Raw genomic sequence first — 23,054 nt, 5'->3', positions numbered from 1 at the left:
CGTAGCTGTTGGAAGACTTGAGATCGGTTGGCGGCACGACGAGAATGGTGGCAAGAGGAGCAGAGTGAAACCCATCAACAAATTTGTATAGATTTTGGCCAATGAGAAACGGCTTCATCTGTCGAAGCCATTGAGCTTTTTTCATCGAGTTTGAGGAAGCTTGCAGTGCTAGGGTTAGAGAAGTGGGTGAGGGTGACAGATGAGGAGGAAGAGGAAGAAGAAAGAGAGGAGGAAGAATCGGTGGCCATGAGAAAGACTAGAGATAGGAAGAGACATGAGGATCGACTAGGGTTTCAGAAAGGCTTGGAGTACACTCCAAGAGTAGACCTATAAAACTTACTAAACTTCACCCAATCTAGAATATTATGGCAAGATATTAGAGGAAGAGATAACCTCTCTAACAATACCATTTCTTTGTTTCGATTAAGGTTCTAAAAGACACTAGATGCTAGTTGGGCGGCGCGTTGGGGCCTAACTCCTAAGCGATTAGGCAGGCGCCTAGACAGATTAGACGGATTTAATTAAATATATTATATTTCATGTAAATAAGTATTTGTTGATACTTAAAATATATATGATGTCATCATAAAATACAAAATGGAATGACATACATATTATGAGATATTGGAACATAATGAAAACATGAAGGACAAGTATATAATGTGTGTTCCTTTAAGTATTCAACAAGTATCTTACAATTTATTGAAAAAATAAAATGCAAAATGAAAGTTATATATTTTCTGTTTAAGTGAGTCACAACCTAGAAGGGTATGGGTGGGCTAGGCGGGTGCTTAGGCAGGCGCCTCAGTAGGTCTAGGAGCAATTTCTTAATTTTCAAACGCCTATGCATTAATCTGGATGGTGGCCAACCGCCTAGCGCCTAGGCGGGGATTTTTAGAACAGTTATATAGGCAAGGAAAACACGTTCATAGATTTCTAATTGTAGGAGAAAACTCACATGTAGTTGTTGTATTCATAAGTACATAATATAACCAAATTATTTTTAATAGAAAATCATAACCAATTGTCTAATCACGTGACGAGAGATAAGACAACAATAAATTACATATAGTTTTTTTATGTTTTTTTTAACAAAAGGTAGAAATATTATAGGCGAATATAGAGTTTTACATCCTATGCTAGAATGTTAAATAGGAATTCAAGCCCAATACAGTCCCAAACAAAACCCATACCCTCATGGAATACATACTTAGCCATCGAGTGAGCTACACAATTACTTTCTCGAGAAACGAATTCAAAAGTCACCGACTCTAAGCCACGCGCTAGAGTCTTAATGTCATCAAGAGTGCATTCCAAACTGAAATCAAGGGTAATCTCCTTCCTAATCATTTGGATGAGAGCCTTGGCGTCAGATTCATCAATAACCGTGCTAAATCCATGTTTAATACAAAACTCTAAGCCATCTCGAATTGCAGTGGCCTCAGCTGACGCTGCACTGTGGCAAAAAATACCGCCCGAGCCCCCCGCCGCTTGCAGCAGGCCTACAAAATCATGGGGCAACCCAGCCCACACCAGCACCCAGAGTCTCTTTACACCAAGCAGCATCAGTGTTTATCTTGATTGACCCGAACCTCGGCTTTTGCCAGTGCTCACTCCGTCTTCCTAAATTTGAGACGATCTTGGCATCAAAAGGTTTTACACTCGCAACCCATAGGACACCTGCATCCCGAAACTCGGCGAGGTTCCTCTTCCATAGCTTCAAGATTTCTAAAGGTTATCGGTGCTCACCCTTGAAAACCATCTCATTTCTGTTTTTCCAGAGACGCCAGAGCCCAAACACAAATTCTTGCAGTAACTCAAGTTCGTTAACCTTGCCCTTGACCCGGTTGCAGAAAGTCACCCAGGTTGCAAGGAAATCAGCCCCATCCAGCTCAAAGGAGTTAATCTGAAGGGGGAGCAAAACCAGAAAATGTGACTGATTTCACACCGAAAGAAAATGTGGTTCTCCGTCTCATCAAACTGCTTGCACACCTCACAAACATTGTCGACTCTCATATGTCTCATTTTCAGATTTCTTCGGACTGCCAGAGTGGTATTACAACATTTCCAGACAAAGAACTTCATTTTGTTTGGAACCTCCAAGCTCTATATCTTGTTCTAGACTTGGTTGAGGTTTGAGTTTGAACTCGGCGCTCCACGCCTTTTCCTCCCCAGATCGTCATTTTCCATAAGCCCTAAAGCCACCCCGTATCCAGTTTTAATAGTATACACCCCATTCTTTGAGTGGTGCCAAACCAATCTATCACCTTGTATGCTCCTACTTAAAGGAATACTAAGAATCGATGCCACATCCTCCTTATAGAAACCTCCAACAATAACATCGATCTTCCACGCGACTGCGTCCGGATCAATAAGATCACAAACCAAAGTTGCATGCAGGCCCTCGCGTGTCCGAGCCTTGAAAGTGGAAGGTTTTGGGAACCACGGGTCTTCCCCGGATATTGATGCAGGTTCCATCACTTACCCGTCATTTGATACCATTGTCAAGAACCTTTCGTGCTTCAAAAATACCCTTCCAGCCCCAGAACATTCCCTTTCCACAACATGCTTCCCTGAACGTCTTACCCGGGAAGTATTTGTCTCTCAACACATTAGCAAGAAGGGAATTAGGCCTATGAATAAGTCTCCATCCAATCTTAGCCAGGAGGGCGAGGTTGAAATACTGTATGTCCTTGAATCCCAGCCTTCCATTATGTTTTTGCGATCTTAGCCTTTCCTAGGCAACTCAATGGACACCCTTCCTGCATCCGTTCCCCCTCCACACATAATTCCTAACAGCTTTCTCAATGTCTTTACACACACTGATGGGAAGCTTGAAACAGCCCATGGCATGGTTAGGTATAGCCATGGCCATTGCCTTTATGAGGGTTTCCTTCCCCGCCTGAGAAAGGAATTGTTCCGCCCAACCCGCCATACGGGTTTCGATTTGTTCACGAACCTCCTCGAACACAGCTTTCTTGGAATGACCAAAGTCAGCCTGTAAACCAAGGTATTTCCCGAAGCCATCCATGCTTTAGATGTTTAGGGTTTGTACAATCTCCTGCTTAGCACGTTTCTTGGTCTTTGGGTTAAAGAAAATTGAGCTTTTCGACAAATTTATTTCTTGGCCCGACCCATAAGCATAGACCCTTAAAACTTCTCTCACCCACTGCGCATCCTCTGCCGTGTCATTGCAAAAGAGCATCGAGTCGTCTGCCGTGGCATCCTCAATTACATATAGTTGAGTTATCTAAGTTTGGCAGCGATGAGTGAATGTATCCTATCATGTCTAGCAATTGTATACGTTGATGAATATAACCGAAATATTGAAGTATTCTCCGACGTCTAACAGAAAAACAAAAAACTCATCAAAACTAATTGAAAAACTCATCATAACTAATTATTTAGTCACATGACGTGAGATAAGAATAACATTCAGTATATACAATCGGGGATATCTAAATCTGGCAGTGATGAGTGAATGCCCCATGCCATGTCTTTTCAATTTTCGTTGCTAATGGTATGTTGGGGAAATTGTTGGCAATTCAATTAATATCTTGTCATCTGGGAAAAAAACTAGGCAAAAGGGAAACAAAAGACAAGACAAGGGGTGATTTTCCGATCTATTTAAATTCTTATACAACAGTACATTTATACCGTACATGAATATGGAGTGTGTTAGTCGGGTTGGACTTTATTTCGTTGCCCAACTTAATAGATTTGGATTGACATTATTTAAGAAGTGTGCATCCCTTTCAATTTTCGATCGTCAGATTGAATGAATTGAAAAAAATCAAATAACATAAATTGATAAGGATGTGTAAGAAGTAAAAAGGGTATGTGGATAATAGTCACACCCCTTATTTAAACTCACTTTCACTTAAGAAATTAGGCAAACTAATCCATCCAAACTATTCTAAGGCAGGTTGAGTTGGGCGATTTCACGGGTTGTGATTATTTACTATGTTTCTGATTTGTTAAGTGCATATAAGTGACAACTAATTTAAAATATGTCATATTTAAATTTAATTACTGAAATCAAGTATAAATAGACAAGCGTGTGTTTAACAATTATTACATTCTATGTAATATACATGTATGTTTAAGAATTGTTGATATTCGGGTTGGTCAATTTCAACCTGGTTAATAATACTTTAAATCGAACTCAACCCACCTATTGGACGAACAATTAAATTTTTTTCTAATGTAAATCTTTAAAGATTATAACCCAACCCAACCCAATGAATTTCGAATAGGTTGGTCAATAAACTAGCTAACGTGTCCACCCTAATTTACGTTAGAGAAATGCTAAGAAGACTTTCAAATTGAAACTCTCTATAGATTCTCTAACATTTCACAGTTTAATGTTAATTTCCGTACTAATAGTATAAAATATTGTGCAAAAAACTTGATGTGATAAATAATTCACAAAGAATCCCAATTTTAAGAGAATCTTTGTAACATTTCTGTTTATGTTTACATATGAATATATAATAACAACATTACGTGACGCTGTTACAAACACAGGATAGAGATACAAAGACGGATGACTAGTTTAACCGTTGAAAAAACACCCACAAAAAAGATGGAATTAAATAATCGAAAAGGAAATTGCATAATTGCAGGGTGAGGAAATTAGAAAAAGTGAAAGAAAGACAGAAATCGGGCAATTGACGACGTCGGCGGACGACATAAAGGCAAAGGCGGGGCAAAGTCGTAATTGGGGGCAAGGAATAGACCAGGGGGCCCACTCCATTGGGTAGAGAGAGAAAGAGAGGAGAGAGAGAGAAGAAGCAAAAACTGAAAAGGAAGAGCTGGAGTCACATGGGAGTTGTTTGTACCGGACACCTCTAATTCTTCTCTCTTCTTCTTCTTCTTCCTCTTCATCCCTCTCTCTCTTCCTCTTCCTCTTCTCTCTCATCTACCACCGCCACCACTACTCCCGCCACCGCCATGGTCTTCTCCTTCCTCCCCACAAAATTTACAGTCTGATTCTCTCTCTCTCTCCTCTTGCTCTTTCTTTCTTTCGCTCTTTCTCTCTCCTCTTCCTTCCCATCTGAGCATGGCTGACGATAAGGTACTCTCTCAGTCCCTCATTATTTTCTCTAATTTTTTTTTATGTTTGGTTGCGGAAGGTAGAAACTTTCTCAGCTGAGCAGCGGTTCTGTTTCTTTTTCTCTGATCTGGATTTTGGTATGAGCTTGGGTTCTTCAAATTCAAGGTTTTTATTGGGATACTTCCAGTTTTAGCTCAGATCACATTGATGTGAATCAACTGGGTTCGATTAAAGTCGGAAGGTTTTGTGTAATTTGGGTTAAATTTGGAAGTTTTCAATCTGCATCGCACTTGCATCATGTGCTACCGATCTGTGGAAAAAATAGCAAAATATTTGTTGTCTCGTTTAGGGATTTCGTTTCATGAAGCTTTTGGGTGTTTTATTTTTTTTTTTTTTTTTTTTTTTTTTTTTGTGATCCGTGGCGTGTTTTGCATGTTTCTGGTGGCTCTAATGGTGAATTCCATATATTTTGTGGTAAATTTGTTTACTTCAAAGTCGTAACTTTACGTGTTGTGCAGGAAATTTCTGCTCCCGTTGTAGACGGTAGCGATCCGACCGGTCACATCATATCCACAACCATTGGAGGCAAAAATGGAGAACCAAAACAGGTACCATCCTTGGAATTTGCTCTATTACCTGCGTGTCGTTGTTTAAATTTGCTTCTTGATTGATTTGAATGGTTAAAATATGATTGTCGATCCAATTTTTGAGATCTAGATGTTTTTATCGCTGATCGGGTTGGTTATCCTCTCTTCGGAAGTTGATTTGTTTGGGTATTATGCTTTTTTTGCAGACTATTAGTTACATGGCGGAGCGCGTTGTGGGAACCGGTTCATTTGGAATTGTTTTCCAGGTATGTCATAGTATCATCTTTGTACGTTTTGTGACCTGGTACCAGTTCATTTGTTGTGATTGAAGCTGATAATTGTTTTCGATCAGGCGAAATGCTTGGAAAGTGGCGAGACTGTGGCTATAAAGAAGGTTTTGCAGGACAGAAGATACAAGAATCGGGAACTTCAATTGATGCGTGTGATGGACCATCCAAATGTGGTTTCTTTGAAGCACTGTTTCTTTTCCACTACCAGTAAAAATGAACTCTTTCTCAATCTGGTTATGGAATATGTCCCAGAGACTATGTACCGCGTTTTGAAGCATTACAGCAATGCAAACCAGAGAATGCCACTGATCTATGTCAAGCTTTACATGTACCAGGTAATACATGATGAACCTTCCGGATGTTGGCTTCTTGTTTTATATTCTGTGGCACTAATTTGGCATGCATTCCAGATTTTTAGAGGGCTGGCTTACATACACAGCGTTCCTGGAGTTTGCCATAGGGATTTGAAGCCTCAAAATCTTCTGGTTGATCCTCTTACTCACCAAGTTAAGCTTTGTGATTTTGGAAGTGCAAAAGTGCTGGTATGTTACCTTCAGGCTTTAAATATTTTTTTGTATTTCAGTCTCTATGTAGGGTTTCATTCACTTGTCGTAAATTTTCTTGTGTAGGTGAAAGGAGAAGGAAACATATCATACATATGTTCACGTTTCTATCGGGCTCCTGAACTTATATTTGGTGCCACGGATTATACAACTTCAATCGATATCTGGTCAGCTGGTTGTGTCCTAGCAGAGCTTCTTTTGGGCCAGGTTAGCAGTTCTTTATAACGTTCTAAGATGTTAGTTGATTCTGTTTCCATAATTGATTTAGTTCCTACTATAGATGTACTCATATATACTCTACTGTTTTTTGAAGCCATTGTTCCCGGGAGAAAATGCAGTTGACCAGCTTGTGGAGATCATCAAGGTGAGTAGTGATAATCAATTCTTAAATTATTCAGTTCTGGTAATCATGAGTCAGCATCTTACAATATATCTTGCAGGTTCTTGGCACGCCAACACGTGAAGAAATTCGTTGCATGAATCCAAATTATACTGATTTTCGATTTCCACAGATAAAAGCTCATCCTTGGCACAAGGTATTTAGATTTGCTTCCTTGCAATATTGCACTGATGACATTAATGTATAATCTATTGGGTCTGTAGGAGTTTGCAATGTAAGCATATTTTCTCTTTTGTTGAAATAATATTGATTAGAGGTCGCACTTGGTGCGATGGCAAGTGCCTTCGCCCATGAGCGGTAGGTCTCGGGTTCGAGACTTGGGAGCAGCCTCTCCATAAATGGGGGTAAGGCTAGCCGACATTCACCTCTCCCAGACCCTGCGTAAAGCGGGAGCCTTGTGCACTGGGTACGACCTTTTTTGTTGAAATAATATTGATTAGTAAAACAAGACACTTGGTAGGATTTATAAAGTTCAGTTCCTCTGTTTCTTTAATGTGGTAGTGGTACTAACTCGGGCTCCTTGATTTAGGTTTTCCACAAACGGATGCCTCCAGAAGCAATTGATCTGGCTTCCAGACTGCTGCAATACTCACCAAGTCTTCGCTGCACAGCTGTAAGTTCAATGCAATTAATTTAATACTGATGTCATTATTTATTGTTTGAGGATCCAGTTTTGTTTGATAGTCGCTTATCAATACTCATGAGTTAAGATTAGGGTGCGAAGCATTTGTTTTCTCTATCTATTTGTGAGAGTGTGATTCTCGGTGCTCATGAGTTAAGTTTTGTTCACTGGTGAAAAAGGAGTTTCCTGGCTCAACAATTTTACCTTTGGAATCTTGTTTCAATATATGCGGTTCTCTTTGTAATTATTGCTGCACGTCCCCTTTTTATCTTTGCAGCTAGAAGCTTGTGCACATTCTTTCTTTGATGACCTTCGTGAGCCCAATGCTCGTCTTCCAAACGGTCGCCCATTTCCACCTCTCTTTAATTTCAAGCAGGAGGTATGTTGTTTTCTTCTAAATCTGGTTATGGAACCTTAAGATGCCTGTCCGTAGCTAGAATATAAAAACAAAGCATGAATTGTACTTCCAAGGTCTTTATAATCCCATACTTAAATACAAATACTTAATTCCTCCTTGCAGTTGTCCGGCGCCACCCCAGAATTTATCAATAGGTTGATACCTGATCATGTGAAACGCCAGATGGGTCTGAACTTCTCGCATCCGGCTGGCACATAAGTGTGGAGAAGTTAAAATCCAAGTTGCTATCTTCTAGTTGATGTGTGACACAAAGGTTTTACTTTCTTTGTGGGTAAATCACGACAGATTGAAGCCATCACGACAGATTGTCATTTTGTTGCTCTACCAAGAAGAGTACAAACTGCGGCGGGATGGATGGCTTCATGTAATGTGGTCTCTCCTCTATGATTTCCTCCCTTTCCCCGAAATTCCTTTTTGTTCATGTACATGTTTGATAGTAAAAGATAGCCGGAGTCGGACTGGTAAGGAAGCTGCTGTTAGACGAGGAAAAGCTAGGAAACCCGGAAACCTGGAAACTTGTATTTATATAGCTAGGAAGAAGGGCTCTCATAATAGAGAATGTCGTTGGTTGCTGCTGGATGGGTTTCCTCTACTTAAATGTTGTTTCGTATTTAGTCCTGCGGTGGTTTGTGGTCGCCGACTTGAAATTCCGAACAAATATTGTTACTTGGCAACTGTTTGTGCAAACTTTTTAGTGTAATGCATTGTCTCCTTAATGTACTGCTTCGTCTCCCCCCCCCACCCCTCGCTTTCGTGGTTTATGCCCCTTGTTACGTCGCCTCCATGGTTGGGACACAACATTTTGTTGCAGGGAGGATCAAGAAAGCGCTAGAGGGACTTGCATGAAAGAAATTTATAATGCGTTGTCAAGTGCTTTAACTTTTCGCACGTGGATTCGCAGATTAGGTTTTGATTTCGTCGTTCTGGCGTCCTTGTTTCATGTATTACGTGCTTCCTAAGGTTCAAATTTGAGGCATCACATTTTCCATCAGTTCAGCTCGTGGAGTTGGGAGTCTTCAACTTCAATTGGTTCCCGAACAAGAAGAAAAGTTTATATGGCATGGATTTACCGTTACGATGACATTATGTGCCCATATGTTTTTATTTCATTAGAATAGATCCACGTGACGGTGAATTTGTGCCGACAGGCCGAATTGAAATATTTTGAGTGAGCATGTCCTTTACGCACTGGAAAAGTCCAAAGCACCGGCAGCATTGAACTTGGCGCCACTAGCGAGAGCTTTGCACTTGTCCTGTCAAATTTGAGTACGACTACAATTTATTACATTTTTCACGCGGTTGTAAATTGTAATTGTCTCCGTTACAAATAAATGTAATTATTCCATGCATCCTACTCTAAAACGTTAATTTTCTTAATTAAAAATCTGAAGTTTATGTTTGTGAAAAATCAATTCGCTTGGATGGTTTTTTATGAGAATTTTAATTGAGGTCGATGCCGTTAATTTGTTCAATAAACAAGTATCATCAAATCGTAATTTACGAAATGAACAATTTTGATTACAACATGTACACAATATTTATTACTTACTACTACAGTGGTCAGGGAGGAGCAATCTCCTAATAAACGTTGAGTTAGCAAGTGACGAATCGCTCTGGTAGATAAGGGAAAGAAAAAAAACATTGAGGTAAAGAGTAAATGACAAGGAAGTCAACAACAAATGCAACGATCAGAATACAATTTGGCAGACAATCTGTGTCACTTCCCGAATCTCGAGTTTCCCCTCCGTCCTGGTCTTACGATCCTAAACAAAATTTTATCGTTTTCCTTCTTTAATCATTTCATTCGCGATGGTTTTCGAGGAAAACAGTAAACTTAGATTCCAAACCGAGAAGAAACTAAAGAAAAGAAGAGAGAGAAAAGCAGAAGTTGTTGGTGGTGGTGGTGGTGGAGCTCAAGTTCAGTCAACAACACAATCCTTCACTCCCTGCATTTTGCTGTAGTAAAAAGTTGCTTTTGTCTTCTCTATTTTCCTGTTAAAAATGGAAAACAACAGTGTCAAAAAGCTGCTTTTTGGCTTCTGCTTCGTCTGCTTCTGTATGTCCTTGGCCACCGCTTCCGACAGCCTTCTCTCTCCCAAAGGTGTCAACTTTGAAGGTACGACCCCTCGAGATTCAAAACCCAAGTTCCATTTTTTCGATTTTCGAGTTTTTTTTTTATAATTTTTATGGTGAAATTGTTTGTGTGACTTTCTTGTTTTTGGTGGGGCTTTAGTGGCTGCATTGATGTCGGTGAAGAGAGAGATGAAGGATGAGATGAGTGTGATGGACGGTTGGGATATAAACTCTGTCGATCCTTGCACTTGGAACATGGTCGGTTGCTCCACTGAGGGCTTTGTTATCTCCCTGTGAGTGTCCCTGTAATTCTACATTGTGTGTTAGTTTCTGTTTGTTTCTCGGGAAAATGCTGTGGGAAAATATTGGTGCAAAGTATTGGATGGTGCATTGCATTTGGTTAAAATAAGGGAACTTTAACGAAAAGCTTCCGTAACTGTTTATTTTAACGAAAAACTGCATTTTTACACTAAAAAAATCAATCATGGTACTATTCACTTTACTCTTTATTTTGTCTTTGTCGTTAAATCTTAATGTTTTCCAGTCATTTTCGTTAGTTTTCTTAAAATGAATGAAACAGTTTCCAAAAATAAAAAAAAAAATCAATGAAACAAGAAAAAAATGAATGTTTTCTTTTGGGAGCATCTGTTGAAACCAGTGTTATCTTCTGTCTGTTGGAAGCTATGAATTTTATACAGTTAGTAGCATGCATGTGTGGCTAAACTCGACATAGGGTTTAATGTTCTTGCTTTTGCCAGTGCAATGGTCAGCACGGATTTATCCGGGATGCTTTCGCCGAGTATTGGGAACTTGAGTCACATTCGAACACTGTAAGCCACAATTTGATCTGTATGCAATATGTAGCAAGCACTTGTTAATTGTGTCATTCGGTACATAGATGTGGAAAAATGTAAAGTTATGGGGTGTTTCAATTGATCGAACGAAGCATCCAAGTATTATTCTTCTGTGAGTTAACATGAGTAGAAGACAGTAAATTTGTGCAAACATGTTTTATCGCAATGCAGGGTACTTTCTGAACAAGAACTGTTGGAACACTAGGATAATCATAAGTGTGTTAGGAGGCCTTGTTGTAGGAACTCATTTCTTTGTCTGTGTAACTGTGTACATGCATCGGAATATGATATTCTCCGCGCCCTGTTTGTCTCTCAAGGATAAAGATTACTATTACATGATGCATTCTGCTGTATAACATGAAGTATGTGCAATCAGCATGAAAATCGAATAAATGAGAAACATACCAAAGGTCTACCGGTGAATGTAATTGTGCTTGTAGTTATGAAGAGTAGTTACAACTTGTTAATTCATATTTCAGTTCATATATTTCAGGTTGTTACAAAACAATCTGTTATCTGGTCCCATCCCAGCCGCGATAGGGACGCTTTCAGAGCTTCAAACTCTTGACCTCTCGGGTAACCAGTTTTCTGGAGACATTCCGAGTTCTTTGGGGTTTCTGACTCATCTAAGTTACTTGTGAGTAGGGCTTAAAATAGATGGTGCACTCGTATTTTTATCGATTGTAGTTACATTTTTTTTCCGATAATTATTATTTTGGTGATTTTTATTTGTAAACCTTTCCCATGCCAAGCATTTCAGGAGACTTAATAGAAATAAGTTGAGTGGTCAAATTCCCAAACTTGTTGCCGATCTCATTGGTCTTTCATTCTTGTATGTGTTCCTTTCATTTGTAACTGTGCATTCTTATTTCTGTATTGATTAGACCGGCTCTAATTTTGTTTTCCGACTAATATTACAGAGATTTATCGTTTAACAATCTTAGTGGTCCTACTCCAAAAATACAGGCAAAAGGCTACAGGTGAGACCATCAGCAGAAATATTGTTTGCGGGGGAAATAAAATTTTAGTTTTAAAAAAAAAGGAATGAGGGTGGGGTGGTAATAAAAATTCAATCAGTACGAGCTTTGTTTGAACACCTTAACTTCAACTGAGAGTTTACTCGTTTTACTGCAGTGTTACAGGGAACAGCTTTCTTGGCAATCCTTCATCACCAGACTCAGCACAAATCGGCGTTGGTGTCTCCAAACCAACAAATGGTAATTCAACCTCTCAAATCCGTTTTTTAATGTACTGTTTCTTGGATATGGTTTCACGTTCACGAAAATTTACCTGCAGAGGCAGGTTCACCACAGAAAGTCAGCAGTCACCGCCGATGGGTGCTTTCTGTTGCTCTAGGCATTAGTTGTACATTTGTTATTTCCATAATGCTGCTTGTGTTTTGGGTGCGTTGGTACAGATCTCGTCTTCTCTTTACATCTTATGGTACTTCTTGATCTACGCTAACTTATTTTATTGAGCACAATATATGGCAGTATATATCATGATATACTCTGGTTCGTATTTGCAGTGCAGCAAGATTATGAATTTGATATTAGTCACTTGAAGAGGTTTTCCTTTCGAGAATTGCAAATTGCTACCAGCAATTTTAGTTCCAAAAACATCCTAGGGCAAGGCGGATATGGAGTCGTATATAAAGGATGTCTTCCAAATAGGACAATGATGGCAGTTAAGAGACTGAGAGATCCAAATTTCACTGGAGAAGTGCAGTTTCAAACTGAAGTTGAAATGATTGGCTTGGCTTTGCATAGAAACCTTTTACGTTTATATGGCTTTTGTATGACTCCAAACGAGAGGTTGCTTATTTATCCTTTTATGCCAAATGGAAGTGTTGCTGACCGTTTGAGAGGTCCGTCTTCATTTCATTTCGTTGCTTATTTCTTCCCTATGATGAAATCATTCTGTTGGTTTCCTATTTTGGGGTTTAATTGCAGAACAATGATGCATTGCTATATTTTGACTAGTGAGTGAGGCATTCTAAATGTCTTCCTCGGTCCAAGCAGTTTAACAATTTGTTCATGTACCATTTGTCTTTTATACTAAGTAGCTTATCTTTTTTATTTCTTTGCTGGTTGTTCTTACGATTTGAGTTTTACCAACAGAGACTGGTAGAGAAAAACCATCATTGGATTGGGACAGAAGATTGTGTATCGCCCTTGGGGCTGCCCGTGGACTCCTGTACTTGCATGAGCAGTGTAATCCAAAAATTATTCATAGGGACGTCAAAGCTGCAAACATTTTACTTGACGCAAGTTATGAAGCCGTAGTTGGGGATTTCGGTCTAGCCAAGCTGTTAGATCGGAGGGAATCACATGTTACTACTGCAGTGCGGGGGACTGTAGGGCACATAGCACCAGAGTATCTCTCAACCGGACAGTCTTCTGAAAAAACTGATGTTTTTGGATTCGGTATACTGCTTCTGGAACTCATAACAGGGCAGAAAGCATTAGATGCTGGAAATGGTCAAGTTCAGAAGGGAATGATTCTTGATTTGGTAAATAGTGTTGGTTTCACATGTAAATTGTCTGTCTCATTTTTCGCGGGAATGTTCTTCGGTTTATAATTCATCCTTGTCTGTCTCATACATCTAAGCTGTGTAAAAGAAGAGTTAATCTTTCACAATCCTAGTTTGCACTCTTTCATTTTTGTCTCCGTTTTCGTGCCTTTTCAAACATTTCACATATTCTTGAATTGTGCAGGTTAGAACCCTACATGAGGAGAAAAGGCTTGAAGTGCTAGTAGACCGAGATCTTAAAGGATGTTTTGATGCAATAGAACTAGAACAATGCGTCGAGTTAGCTCTCCAGTGTACTCAATCAAGCCCCATCCTCCGGCCAAAGATGTCAGACGTCTTGAAGATTTTGGAAGGCCTTGTTGGGCAATCAGGACATACTGAGACTGAGGGATCACAAGGCGGAACCAACCTCTTTGAGGCCAGGACTCATGATTTCTCGAGGACTTGTAGTAATGTGCATCAAGAGTCTTCTTTCATCATTGAAGCCATGCAACTTTCAGGACCTCGTTGACAAGAAAATATCGAGTTGTAGTATTAAAGAGAAACTGTGATGGCAGACGCGGTTTAGGCCAGGTGGCTAGGGCTGTCGGTCTGCCCTTTCGCCGGCTCGCAGGCAAGTTCAAAAGGAAAGTGCAACTGTAAATGAATCTTACGTTCTGTTGTTTGGATAGGGTTGCTAATTCACTATATAGAGTTCTTTCCTAATCAAACTAACATGTTTACTTGCAACTGAGAATAAAAATGATTTCGATTATTTCGATTCTCGACTTTTCTGCTTATACTAAAACATCGGTATTGGAATCACTTCAATTCCCAATTTTTCATTTGGTTAGTAACAATATGGAATCGGAAAAGTGCGGATTCCACCGTAAGCTCCATAATCTAACACCTGAAATTTTAGGAATTGGATCAAGCGGAGAAGACTAATTGATCTCGTTTTTATTCTTTTTTTTCTTCATGATTCGTGACTTCTCTCGTTCTGTAAGTGATCAAAATGGTGGCACAATAGACAGTAGACAGATAGAACAAACCCATGATTGAGACCTTTTTTGGATAAGAATCTTGATTCCCTTTTGTAAGTTGCAACCACATCAGATTGGTTGTGGTTTGGCAAATCAGCATGACCACATGTTAATGCCAAAGTGCCAGCCTTGGTTTCTTTCTCAAGTTCATAGTCTTTGCCTTTAATTAGGGTTCATGACGTGTACACAACCTTATTGGGTGGTTGACTGGCCGTGGGACTAGACACTCTTTATCCATCATTTGGTTTTGAAGAACGATTTATATGGATCAGGTTCGTTGGACCAGATCTTTTTATATCATATTATTGAATAAGAAAGTAATGTGATGATGAACCCGTTCATGTAATTTGATTTTCTATCTTAAGGTATGCATGCATGTGTCGGATTTACACAGATCACCATGCTCTAGGTCGACATGTACCTGGTGTACCGTAATCCTCCCCAGTACATTTCATTTCATGGATTTGAATTGCACCTTCCACCATGATATTCTATTCTAAACTAATAACTCGGTGATGCGACATGCATACCGTTTTTGTGACAGGTATGTTACAGAACTCTTGATTATGTTGGTCTATTGTGATAGCCGTACAATTGTTACGAATAATCTACAATCAACAAATTGATAATTTGAGCAAATGTACTCACATGACACCTCTTGCACTTGATTAATCTTGGAAATGAAACACTATTACTTTTATAAAAAGATACATCAGTCATGTTGGCAAGTTAAACACATAATTAAAAAGTGTTATTAGTTTAGAATATCGTCGTGCATGGAATCCCAAATATAAATAAGTTAATTCCAAATTGTTTGAGTTATAATATTTTTTGTTTTTGGGTACATACAAAGTTAACTGAGTTATGTTTGCATTTTTTGCAGGGGCGTTGTATATCTTAATCAGATAATGCCTCTTGAAACAAGTAGTATTACTTCTATCAGGACAAAAGAAGATAATTATATTGACGCTTATTGTTTACCCGACAAGGTCTGATTATCTTAACCCTAATTAAGCTAATGATAATACTAATTATTGTCAATTAGTTGGGTAACTGTACCATCCAAGAAAAAACAAACCCTACTTAACTTCTTTCCTACAAATCAACTCCCCCTCCCCCTAGTATCTCATCAAACTACCTTATGTTCAAGTATTTTAAGCTTAAACCTCCCTGAGTTAAAGATATATATTTCATATTATACCTTATAAGAGAGTTGTTGTGTACCATCCAAGTAAAGTCAGCTCCACCCAATTGGTTAATAGACATTCAACATACTATAACTTGGATGCATTTTGTATGTCATTGATTGGTGAGTTTTGTTTATCGTGTAATTAGGGTTAGCCTGACCCGGAAGGTGCATATTTATTTCTTATACAAATTAATTAAAGACTCGAAAATATGATTATTTTTTTAGTCTCGTATTGACAAGGTTAATAAATAAAAACAAACACCTCACAATTTATATAAAGATATTTCAAAAGTTTAGATTGAGGGGTAACAAAACTCATCATCTATCTACTTGGCCCCTTCTCTCAAATACAAAATAAATTGATTTTTTCCATCTTTCTAAAGTATTGAATTTGAAGTGCTTTTGTTACGAAATTAGCAACCTAAATATTAAGCTACTAATTACACGTTCTTAACAGGTCCTCATTAACAATCCAATTGGTTGATTTGCCACCTCTACATGTCTTGTAATTTCTATTTGCTTTTGAATTGTGCTTCAATCTTATTTAAAATTCCGTCTTATAAGGAAGTTTTCAAGGAAGTTAAATCTTAGGTCTGCAATTATAATTCTTAGACCGATCAACAAAATGTTCCTCGTACCACCAACCTCATACAATGTATATACACTTATATTTCATGAAAATGCACCATATCTTATTGGTTTTATTTATATGCATTATTTTAACCTAATTTTAGGCAGGAGATACCTTTATACCCAAGTTTGAGCCAATGACAAATTTAAGAATTAATCCAACTCTTGTTATATTTTTAAATAGAGAAATAAAGCCCTCTACCACTCAAGTTAGACGCTTTGCAGCATCAACATGTTCTTGTCAATAGGGTTGGTGCACCATTTTTAGTCTTTTTGTCTGAATCCAACCAGACATCACGATAAAGGAGTCTGATTAACTTGTAAACCAAGAAAACGGGAAAACTCTACATATATACTACAAGTTTTCATCAAGAAGTAGAAGTCGGGAAGCACTAAGGTCATCTCCAACTGATACGGCCAAAAGGTTATAGGGCTAAAAACAGTTCGGAATGACACAAAAACCGTTTCCAACCGAGGACTAGACCAAAAGGCTTGTAAGCCCCACCGGCCAAAACCCCCAAATCAGGCCAGCGGGCTGGCCATTTCCAGCCAGCCAACCAGCCCTCCAGCTTAGCCCATTTGAATACCAACGGCTACCCGGCTTCAGACCCTTCAATTAAAATAACCATATTAATTCAACTAAAATAATAAATTATATTTGGCCAATGACCCTTTGGCCCCTTCAGTTAGAGATGATTTTTTGTCAAAGAGTTATGTTTGGCTTGGTCATTTGGCCTCCTCAGTTAGAGATGGTATAAAATATGGTCTGACACTGTTCATTAAAATATAATTTCTTGAAAAGCTATAGGGCTAAAGGTAACCCCTTGAACCTCCATCAATTGGAGATGGCCTAAAGAAAACGGGAGCCCTTTGATCCTCGCTACAAAACTCTACCTCCAGAGTTATCCGCAATGCTTATTATCAGTTTATCCCAAAGAAAACGGAAAATTTTGACCTAGATCCAATAGAAGGTGAGAGGCACGGAGACCTCACTACAGAATTCTACGTCAAAGAGTTATACACGTCTAATTTTTCGATTTAGTACCACTCTAAGTCTCGAACAACTCGGAGTCATACGCGGCTCATTGCCGGTATATCCTTAAAGGAAAAATGACATGGCAAGGAGTACTTGGCTCTGCCAATGGGAACAAACATCACGTCTAACCAAACTTTGAAAGTAACTCCGCAAACAGTTGAATCTATCCGGAGACTTCCTTCCCACCTTGGAAACTCCTCCTCTGTTTCCTCAAGTCGCGCCACTCACCCAAAAAGTTTACCCATTCAAAACGCAACCCCAAACACTCTCTCTGCCAAGTCGAATTCCTGTCCAAATAAAATTACATTAAATTCCCCCCAGCTACCAAATCAAAAGAAATCTTTTTATTCAATTTCTTTGCACCTTCACCTTCCGTAAAAAAAAGAAATAAATCTCCGCACTCCTCAACCGATCCAAATTCAAGTTTCCTTGTCTTCTTGTTATTATTTATTCATTTCCCTTAAACCTTTCTGTATTTTTTTATCCTGTTTGTATCTTTTGCTTGCATTCTTCACCAGCCTCCTACTCCTTCCTCCGTGCACGTTATATAATTTGATCAAAAACCCCATTTCTAGTATTTGAAAGCACATACTTGGTGTAGTTGAAATCGTATAGAATTAAAATCCCAGATCTGAAATTTCCCATGTCTTAGTTTCTGAGGATTTAAAGTTCTATTTTTTGCAGCTCCTTTTCTGGGATTGATCAGGCCTGTACGGATAAAGGTTTGGTTTTTAGCTCTTGGGATTTTTCTGTTTTTTTTAACAGTTTATTCGTCGATTATTTGATGATTGGATATTATATACACACACACGCATGGAGTGGGTTTTGATCACATTGCTTATGGTTTAGAGAGATAAGAATGTTATGTGCCTGTTGGTTGTGTAATTGGATTTGTGTGTGAACTATTGGAGTTAATTGGGTGTGTGAGAAAGTTGGTGTCTTTTGGAGGTTAGAGAGAGAGTTTATGTTTAGAAATGGATGCCGGGGCATGTGATTTGCAGGATAGGAGGGAGGTGTTGGGTGGAGTTGATCAGAAGGGGGGTGAAAAGTCGAAAAGTTCTGTTGTTTGGTCGGTTGTCGAGACTGTTATTGTGATTGAATCCGAAGATGATGTTTGTGTCACCGGAAAAAATGAAGATTTGGAAGCACTGGGGAGTGAGTTGGGGTCTGATAAAGCAGTGGTAGAAGGGCTTGAGAAGCCGAATGATAAGGAGGCGTGCGGCCAGCGTGGTAGTGATGAGGTACCTAGTCAAGTTGAGCAAGGAGCTAATAAGAATTCGAACTGTTCGGTTGATGGGAATGTATCTGAGACCGTGGTTGTCATTAATTCAAGTGAGTCTGGGAGTGCAGTTGGAGATAACAGAAGATTGGTTCCGAAGGTTGAGGAATTGGGATCGAGTAAGGTATTAATGGAAGAGTCAAAGAAGAAGGTGCCTCAAGCAGAAAATGATTCATATGTGAATGATATGAAGTGTGGGAGTGGTAGAGGGTTTGGTAATAAATGGGACGGGGAAAGGGTTTGTAGGATTTGCCATCTAAATTCTGATATCTCACCGCCGAGAAAAATGGGAACTGCTAATAGTTCGATCACAGCAGATTTAATTCAACTCGGTTGTGGGTGTAAAGATGAGCTTGGCGTTGCTCATGGTCATTGTGCCGAAGCATGGTTTAGGGTAAAAGGAAACAGGTAACTCTTTCTTCAAATCTTTATAACAATACAAGTATTTCGACGATATGCTTTAAGCTTTGTGCGTTTTGAACTTCATTTTGTATTCGGCTATACTATCTGTAGTTTCTATGTTTTTCTTGTCTTGTATCTCGTGTTTGATGTTTCTGAGTTCATAATGCTGCGTAACTAGATCGTAATTCTTATTTATACCTGTTGAAATCTAGACTTAAGACGAAGATTCCCAATAGACTTCTTTCTTCAACTTGTTACTAAATTGTTCAACTTCGTTGCTTACTGGAAATTCGATGGTCTTTTCCCTTTTGGAATGTGGAAACCAACTGAGTTACTGAATCTCCAAGAATTGTTAGTGAAAACTTATCAGATTTAGTTTTGTAAAATAGATTGCACAGGTGATAAGGTCTTTGTTCTATTTTATAACTGTGGTCTAGTTTTTCATTCATAATTTGGTTCTTTTTCTGTTTCGAATCCCGGATCAATGTCATAGTGAACACACTATAAAATAGCAACAAGGCAACCGGCGAGGTAGCAGAAGAGAAAGAGGGATTCTTCATTTCCAATAACTAAGCAATGCTATGGCTGCTTTTAAACTTTTTTGTTAGAGTTTATGCCGACTCCTTTCTCATTTTATTCATACAGGACGTGTGAAATATGTGGAGAGACTGCGCAAAACATTACCGGTCATGGGAATAACAGATTTATGGAGGAGTGGCATGAAGCAACGCTTGCTGATATCGGTAATAACTCATCGGAGAGGAATGCATCCTGTTGGCGGGGACAACCATTTTGCAACTTCATAATGGCATGTTTGGTGATAGCTTTTGTACTTCCATGGTTTTTTCGTGTGAATCTGTTCTAGGCTCCAGCAAACGGATGTGAATAAAATCTCAAGGTTCTTCTGTTGCATTATGTTTCAAGGCTGCATGTGCAGCGTGCATCGCGTGGAGTATTGCGACATGTTGCTTTAAATTGGATTTTTCCGGTCTTCCATTCACTCGCAAAGCACTCTGTCAAATTCTGCGTATGCCCGGAAGACTAGAGGTTTCAGACTAAGGAGCAGAGTGCAGTTGTTTTGCTGCTTTCTTTCAGTGTGACCGGTGATATTCTCAGGTTCTTTTTGTGGTTCTGGCATAGATCTTTGCCTTTGTAGCTCAAAAAAAAAAAAAAAAAAACGAGAAGCTAGGACATGAAATTAGAAAGGGAAAAGGTTGTAATTCTTTCTTTGTTGTAGGCTCCATTTTTAAGTGAGAAATTGAATAGACATTTCCATGAATTCTGCACTTTCATCAGTTCAAATGTTAGGTTACAGAGACTTATGATGCATGATGCAGCATGACTTTTGTGTATATCCAAGCATACCGGAAGAGAAGGCGACCATTTTCTTTCTGTTTTCCGGTATCTTTGCCTCCACGCCAAGAGATCACTAGCACAAAAATCACGAACTCCAGTCCGTACGACAGCTTTAAGTAAATAAACCTGCAAACACGAACAAGTGAGAGGGAGAGAGGGGAAGGAAGCCTCCATGGATGTGACGTGGGAAGAAACAGCCAGACTAGTGTATGTGAGCATTGAGATCAAAGAAATAGATAGATCATTTTCGTTAACTCCGTTAAATATTTCGTCCGGACTGCAGTGGATCATAATGAGCTTGAATCCAAAGATTTCCACTAAGCCCTCAAGATTTTCACTTAAACATCTTAACTTTACTCTCTCTACAAAATCCCACCACTTCTCCCCTCTGTCATTCTTTCCTTATTTGCCCTTTAATTTGGATGGAATAACGGAATTGACGAAAATGATCATTGCTCCACATTTTAAAAAGTTCATGGACCAATGATCACACACTTTTAGTTTATGGACCAAAGCTCTAATTGTGTTAAAATTCAGTAACTATATCTCCAAATTCCTCTTCAATAAATATAAACGTTGGTCAAGTGTGTTGTTATTCGTTTGTAAGTGAGAAGTTTTATATTTGAATATTGGGCCAGAAACCCACGAGCCCAGCAAAAGTGTTGGGTTAGATATTCACTTCCGGCCCGAAAAACTCTCGGATTGAAGTCCAATGAGGGTTCCGACCCGGCCCAAATGAGAAATATAAACCCTAGCTCCCTCGCTTCCCCTCCTATTTGTACTCCATCTTCTCAACTTCCGCTGCTTCTCCGCCTTCTCTGCAACAATACTCATCCCACAATGGTCTCTCTCTCTCTCCTCACTCTCTCTCTCTCTCTCCAACTCTCTCCTTCTCTCTCATGATCGTTTGGATTTCTGATGAATTTGTTGCTTTGGTGTTTTGAATTTCAGGCGTCGGAGAGCAAGATGGCGAATCCCATGAGGGAAATCAAGGTTCAGAAGCTCGTCCTCAACATCTCCGTCGGAGAAAGCGGCGATCGTCTCACCAGAGCCGCCAAGGTTCCCCCATTTTACTTGCTTCTCAACCCCCCTCCCCCCAAAACCCAGAAAGTCATCCAAAATCGTAGATACTGATATTTCATTTCCGATTTTGCCCTTTTCTCTAGGTCTTGGAGCAGCTCAGCGGCCAGACCCCTGTCTTCTCCAAAGGTGATTGGATTAGGTTATCTCTGATATATATATATATTTTGTATTATTTATTCATGTATTTATTTGTGAGTTGTGATTCTGTGCAGCTCGATACACTGTGAGGTCTTTCGGGATCAGGCGTAACGAGAAGATTGCCTGCTACGTGACTGTCCGTGGCGAAAAGGCAATGCAGCTTTTGGAGAGTGGACTGAAGGTCAAGGAATACGAGCTGTTGCGCAGGAACTTCAGCGACACCGGATGCTTTGGTTTCGGTATTCAGGAACACATTGATCTCGGAATCAAGTTAGTGCTTCTCTATGTTTTATTTTGGCATTTACCCTCATGGAATTTCTCTTTGTTGAATATTTGTGCTTAATGATTTTGCGAAAATGCAATGTATGTTGATTGGTTTTGTGTTTGCGGTTTAGATTATATCTTATATGAGATTGCGAAGGTTGTGTAACGTTTATATCGGAGTTGGATATGATCATTAACTTACTTTTATCTACTATCGGATTAGAATTAGGCCACCACTATTCAGTTTACATTTCCGAATAGCATTGGCCGGAAAAATGTTTGCAGATTAGCATAAAAATAGAGTTAGATATCCCTGGTGAACTTCGATTGCATTGTTACGTCACTAATAAGCTACTGTTAGGTGTAATTTGGATTATGTTCAGATTCTGAAAATTTCAGTTTTGCGTGAGAACGATATGCGTACCTTGCCCTCCCTGTGATTATCTCGGATTCCCTTAGAACATCCTTTTGTCGTATTTATCTTCTCTCAATCATGTGTATATCTTTTTGGGAGCAACCTCTCCATAAATGGGGGTAAGGTTAGCCGACATTCACCTCTCCCAGACCCTGCGTAAAGCGGGAGTCTTGTGCACTGGTACGAATCATGTGTATATCTTTCTAAGGTGTTAAATTTCTAGAAATCGAATATGCTTACTTTGCGATACAAGCAATATATTTAGGATTAATTTTTACCATCTGTTTATCTTCTGATATTTTTTTACATACCCCATCCCTTACCGGTTTGTTCTTCTTTCGTCAGGTATGACCCTTCTACTGGTATCTATGGTATGGACTTCTATGTTGTCCTAGAGCGCCCAGGGTACCGTGTGGGACGTCGCCGCAGATGCAAGTCGCGCGTTGGTATTCAGCACAGGGTTACCAAGGAGGACTCGATGAAGTGGTTCCAGGTCAAATATGAAGGAGTCATCCTCAACAAGTCCCAAAATATTACCGGCTAGACAGATCAACCACAATCTCTCATATTTTGTTTTAGGTTTTGCAATTTGTTGCTACCGTTTACCGATTTTCAAGTGAGAGCTAGTATTTTCTTTTAGACGATGTGCGAGTATTTTTGATCTTAAGAGCTATCTGACGCTCGCTTTTTTCACAACTCTTTTTGCTTATATGGGAGCATGTTTTATTTCTTGTTTCATTGCTTACTTTACAACCGCCTTGGCTAAACTTGTGGTTGTTGTTTTCGGGTTAGAAAACAACCCCGATGGTTTGCTATTGCCGGATTTAACACTGCAATGCTTGTT

General features: G+C 39.3%; 4 protein-coding genes across 7 annotated transcripts; all 4 read left to right on the top strand.

The window, feature by feature from the left end:
* Positions 1-4,812: 4,812 nt before the first annotated feature.
* LOC126586180 (shaggy-related protein kinase eta) lies at positions 4,813-8,656 on the top strand. Its single transcript, XM_050250891.1, has 11 exons — positions 4,813-5,077; positions 5,575-5,664; positions 5,850-5,909; positions 5,996-6,268; positions 6,344-6,475; positions 6,563-6,703; positions 6,810-6,860; positions 6,937-7,032; positions 7,426-7,509; positions 7,796-7,897; positions 8,039-8,656. The coding sequence occupies exons 1-11, from the start codon at positions 5,063-5,065 to the stop codon at positions 8,132-8,134; spliced, it is 1,140 nt and encodes a 379-aa protein (XP_050106848.1). The 5' UTR covers positions 4,813-5,062; the 3' UTR covers positions 8,135-8,656.
* An 871-nt stretch (positions 8,657-9,527) lies between these two features.
* LOC126586173 (probable LRR receptor-like serine/threonine-protein kinase At5g45780) lies at positions 9,528-14,150 on the top strand. 4 transcript variants are annotated; one of them, XM_050250878.1, is made up of 11 exons: positions 9,530-10,052; positions 10,170-10,302; positions 10,768-10,839; positions 11,357-11,500; positions 11,624-11,695; positions 11,784-11,843; positions 11,998-12,080; positions 12,160-12,306; positions 12,392-12,730; positions 12,984-13,375; positions 13,581-14,150. In XM_050250878.1, the coding sequence occupies exons 1-11, from the start codon at positions 9,938-9,940 to the stop codon at positions 13,905-13,907; spliced, it is 1,884 nt and encodes a 627-aa protein (XP_050106835.1). In that variant the 5' UTR covers positions 9,530-9,937; the 3' UTR covers positions 13,908-14,150. The 4 variants fall into 4 exon arrangements, with proteins under 4 accessions (XP_050106837.1, XP_050106835.1, XP_050106836.1 ...); XM_050250880.1 differs by lacking the exon at positions 12,160-12,306 and having other exon boundaries at positions 9,528-10,052; XM_050250879.1 differs by lacking the exon at positions 11,357-11,500 and having other exon boundaries at positions 9,531-10,052.
* Positions 14,151-17,430: 3,280 nt separating this feature from the next.
* Positions 17,431-20,233, top strand: LOC126586181 (uncharacterized). Its single transcript, XM_050250892.1, has 2 exons — positions 17,431-18,960; positions 19,600-20,233. Exons 1-2 carry the CDS (start codon positions 18,248-18,250, stop codon positions 19,817-19,819), a joined length of 933 nt encoding a protein of 310 aa, XP_050106849.1. The 5' UTR covers positions 17,431-18,247; the 3' UTR covers positions 19,820-20,233.
* An 810-nt stretch (positions 20,234-21,043) lies between these two features.
* On the top strand, positions 21,044-22,948 carry LOC126586182 (60S ribosomal protein L11-1-like). Its single transcript, XM_050250893.1, has 5 exons — positions 21,044-21,153; positions 21,262-21,369; positions 21,477-21,519; positions 21,606-21,801; positions 22,556-22,948. Exons 1-5 carry the CDS (start codon positions 21,046-21,048, stop codon positions 22,752-22,754), a joined length of 654 nt encoding a protein of 217 aa, XP_050106850.1. The 5' UTR covers positions 21,044-21,045; the 3' UTR covers positions 22,755-22,948.
* Positions 22,949-23,054: the final 106 nt, after the last annotated feature.

Source organism: Malus sylvestris, chromosome 10 (genome assembly GCF_916048215.2).
Source record: "Malus sylvestris chromosome 10, drMalSylv7.2, whole genome shotgun sequence".
In the NCBI taxonomy this organism is placed as follows: Eukaryota; Viridiplantae; Streptophyta; class Magnoliopsida; order Rosales; family Rosaceae; genus Malus; species Malus sylvestris.
Note: the sequence above shows the minus strand (reverse complement) of the source record. Positions and strands in the feature narration are given on the sequence as shown.